We start from the raw sequence: 3637 nt of genomic DNA on the forward strand, positions 1-3637 counted from the left end.
ATTTATCCTATTTATCATGATTATATTGTGTCTAGGGTTACTCTAATTATCATGATTATATTGTGTCAAGGTTACTCCAATTATCATGATTATATTGTGTCTAGGTTACTCTAATTATCATGATTATATTGTGTCTAGGTTACTCTAATTATCATGTTTATATTGTGTCTAGGTTACTCTAATTATCATATCTATATTGTGTCTAGGTTACTCTAATTATCATGTACTTTTGTATCAATTTATTATTATAAATAGAAGATTATGAGAGGAATCAATCCAGCCCTTTAGAATTAGGTTTAAACCCCTTTTTGGTCCCTAAGTTATAAGCTGGTGTTCAGTTTAGTCCCCGATTTCAACAATGTCAACCTTTGGTCCCTAAGTTATACAAAATGTTTCAAATCAGTCCCTGCCGTTAAATATCTACTGACGGAGTTAACTTTTTCTTTCTCTCTCTTATGTTCCTCTGAATTTCTCTGCACACTGACGACTTTTTTTTCTCTCTGAATTTCTCTATTTCTCCTTTGATGTTTAAATATATATTTTTCTCTCTCCTCACTCAAAACTCATCACCACCAAACCTTCCTCCAGCACCACCTGGTCCTCCTCCTCTCCCAAACCATCCTCCACCTCCAAACCCTTCCACATAGCCATAGCTGAATAATAAATTTTTACTATTACTTATCATGTCGACTATAGTCCTTCTTCAGGCTTCGGTAGCAAAGAAATATCCTGATGTAACAGTGATTGTATTTTTCCAACTCTTATCTTCAACCATGCAGTGTGGAGTATTACCTTAATTGCTCTGAGGGATCCGACTGAATGGAAACTCAACTTGGATATAGGGCTGATAGGCATTTTATATCAGGTGGAAAATGAAAACCAACCAGATGAAAATGAAACACTGAAATACATTTACATTTGTGTTTTTGCTTTAACTTTTATAAATGGTATGAAAAATATTTCTGGATAGGCAATAGTTGCAACAATGATATGTTACCTACTATGCACATGGTGCGTCCTTAAAGCAGGTCCTCTGTTTTGTTCTATGTTCAAACCTGTGGCAATCATTTTCACCGCTTTCATGGGTGCAATCTTTCTTGGTGATGATTTCAGTCTTGGAAGGTAAAATTTGAATGCTACAGATTAGAGAATCCATTATCAACGTGTAGATGTCACCTAAATTTGTTTGGTGATAAAATTTTCTTATGAACTTTCTGCAGTTTGATTGGTGCGGTTATATTCGTTGTTGGATTTTATGCCGTATTGTGGGGGAAATCGAAAGAGGAGAGTGAGATTGCAATAGGGGTTGAGAACTTGGAGTCACCATGTCACAATGTTCCTTTGTTGCAAGATAGGAACAGGTAGGTTGAATATTTGACATGGAGAAGAACGTGATAGGTTTTATACTATGAGAATAATACTATCTAATTTTACTGTTTAATGTTAGAATGATTTGTGTATTATTTTATTATAAAGATAATGGTACATATATGGAACTTTAAACTTTATGTAATATTTAAAATTTTGATATATCTCAATTTTTAAATTTTAAAAATGAATTAATATAATTTTTAATTCAATTATGTTAAATTATTTTGATGTATAAACCATGTTTTTTAGAAACGTGGGGAAATATAAATATATCAAAATTGTGTACATAATTTTAATTTTCTATCAAAGTTCAAATATTAAAAACATACTTAAAATATAATTTATTTTTTATCCAACTTCAACTTTGTTTAGGTTAAGAGATATGATTTTAAAGTAAAAATAAAAATATTTTCAAAAAGTATCTATAAATATATATTAAAGTGGTTAATTCTTCACTTTTTTCCAATTTTATTTCTCTACAGTTCTAAGATTTTTTTTATTTATCAATAATCAGATTACATAAGAAAACAAAAATGAATAAATCAAGATAGTTTATTTATCAAAATGTTGACCAAAGTTATTCATTATTCTATTTTTTATTCTGTACATTCTTTTTAGTTTGATAGAGTAAAATTGTCTTAATCAATCAAAGAATGAGAATATAGAAGCAACCTAAACTCAAGTAGTGGTTGTCTAAGGGGGAAGTGAAATTCAGAGAGAGAAAGAAATAGCTTGTTAGTGTGCAGAGAAATTGAGAAGAGGAGAAGAGAGAGAAAGAAAAAGTTAACTCCGTAAGTGGATATTTAACCGTAGGGATTAATTTGAAACATTTTGTATAACTTAGGGACCAAAGATTGACATTGTTGAAATCGATGACTAAACTGAACACCAGCTTATAACTTAGGGACCAAAAAAGGGTTTAAACTTTAAAATTATTTTACAGTTTAATTCTCAAGTGAAACTAAAACCGTAAGAATAACTATGGCTGCGATTCTGGAGAGCACTGCAAAACATAATAACAAATCCGCCCCCTAAAAGATGACCCAATACAGATATTATCGTCATCTTTAAAAATATGGCTATTCCATATTTCATATTTAGAAATTTATAGACGTGAGTTTCAATGATCGGCTTAGCTAGAATTCCAAGAAACAAACTATGCCACGTGGAAAAATAAAGATGCAATAAGCCGCAACGAAAGCTCTCCATCCTTCTTTTCTGAACAAAATAGGCAAATTAAGTCCTTTGTTTTCTTGTTATTCAGTATCATGGGCTTGAAGCAGGGGGTGTTGAAGCAGGGGCCCTAGCTAAAGCTTTTATGGGAATTTCGATAAATTCATACTGCCAAGGTATAATTCTTCTTCTCATACTTGGTCCACTTATTGGTCTTTGATAAACCTTAAAAAAAACGAAAAAAGATTAAAAAATGTAAATTAAAATGCAACAGTAATGATAATAATTACTTTAGTATATTCTCCATTTTCTAATTTGTGTCTTTTGATGGAACAACCAAAATCCATCGCATCAATTCTCTTTGACGGAGATTTATTATTCGGAAGAGGCATTTTGTGTGCTTCGCAGAGATTTGTCGATCAAGAGGGAATCTGTAAAGAGATTTATGAGCAATACGATTTATAAAATAAAAGAGCAGAACCTGTAAAAAGATTCTTAAAGAATAATCAAGATTTAAAGAAGAGTTGTACACTAGTACAAAAATTATATTTTATGACGTACAAAAACGAACTATGACGTACATAGTGTTGTACGTTATAATAGGTCTTAAAAATGGACTGATTTTAGAAACTGTGTCATAATATGTTTAGATGACATAAATTTTTGTTACGTCATAAAATGTGTAGACCAATTATAACTTACAAAACTATGTACGTCATAGTTCGTTTTTGTACGTCATAAAATATGATTTTTGTACTAGTGGTACAAAAATCATATTTTATGACGTACAAAAACGGACTATGACGTACATAGTTTTGTAAGTTATAATAATAGAAGATTTGTAAAAAAAAGTGTTAGTTTACCTATAAAAATGGATTTGTAATAAATGGAGATTTGTAAAAAAAGAAACCTAATTTCTACGAGAATTTGATAATTTGCTTGATAATTTGGTCTTACACATGATAGTTCTACATCAGCATAAATCACGTTTTTTATGGCATCGTTGATTCTAAATGCATAATAGTATTGACCAGGTAGGATACCTCCATCTTCAAGTGTCTTTGTAAGATTTGTTCTTCCGTAAGTATGTAAT

At 30.7% G+C, this 3637-nt stretch overlaps 1 protein-coding gene across 1 annotated transcript in view; it reads left to right on the top strand.

Annotated features, from left to right (window-relative positions):
• Positions 1–985: 985 nt before the first annotated feature.
• Positions 986–3637, top strand: part of LOC111240720 (WAT1-related protein At5g40210-like) — a 7691-nt gene continuing 5039 nt past the window's right edge. Inside the window, exons 1-2 of the mRNA XM_022776274.1 lie at positions 986–1122; positions 1221–1361. Of these exons, the coding sequence (XP_022631995.1) occupies positions 986–1122; positions 1221–1361 (278 nt within the window). The remainder of the gene's footprint in view (positions 1123–1220; positions 1362–3637) is intronic.

This window comes from Vigna radiata, chromosome 2 (assembly GCF_000741045.1).
Source record: "Vigna radiata var. radiata cultivar VC1973A chromosome 2, Vradiata_ver6, whole genome shotgun sequence".
Taxonomy (NCBI): Eukaryota; Viridiplantae; Streptophyta; class Magnoliopsida; order Fabales; family Fabaceae; genus Vigna; species Vigna radiata.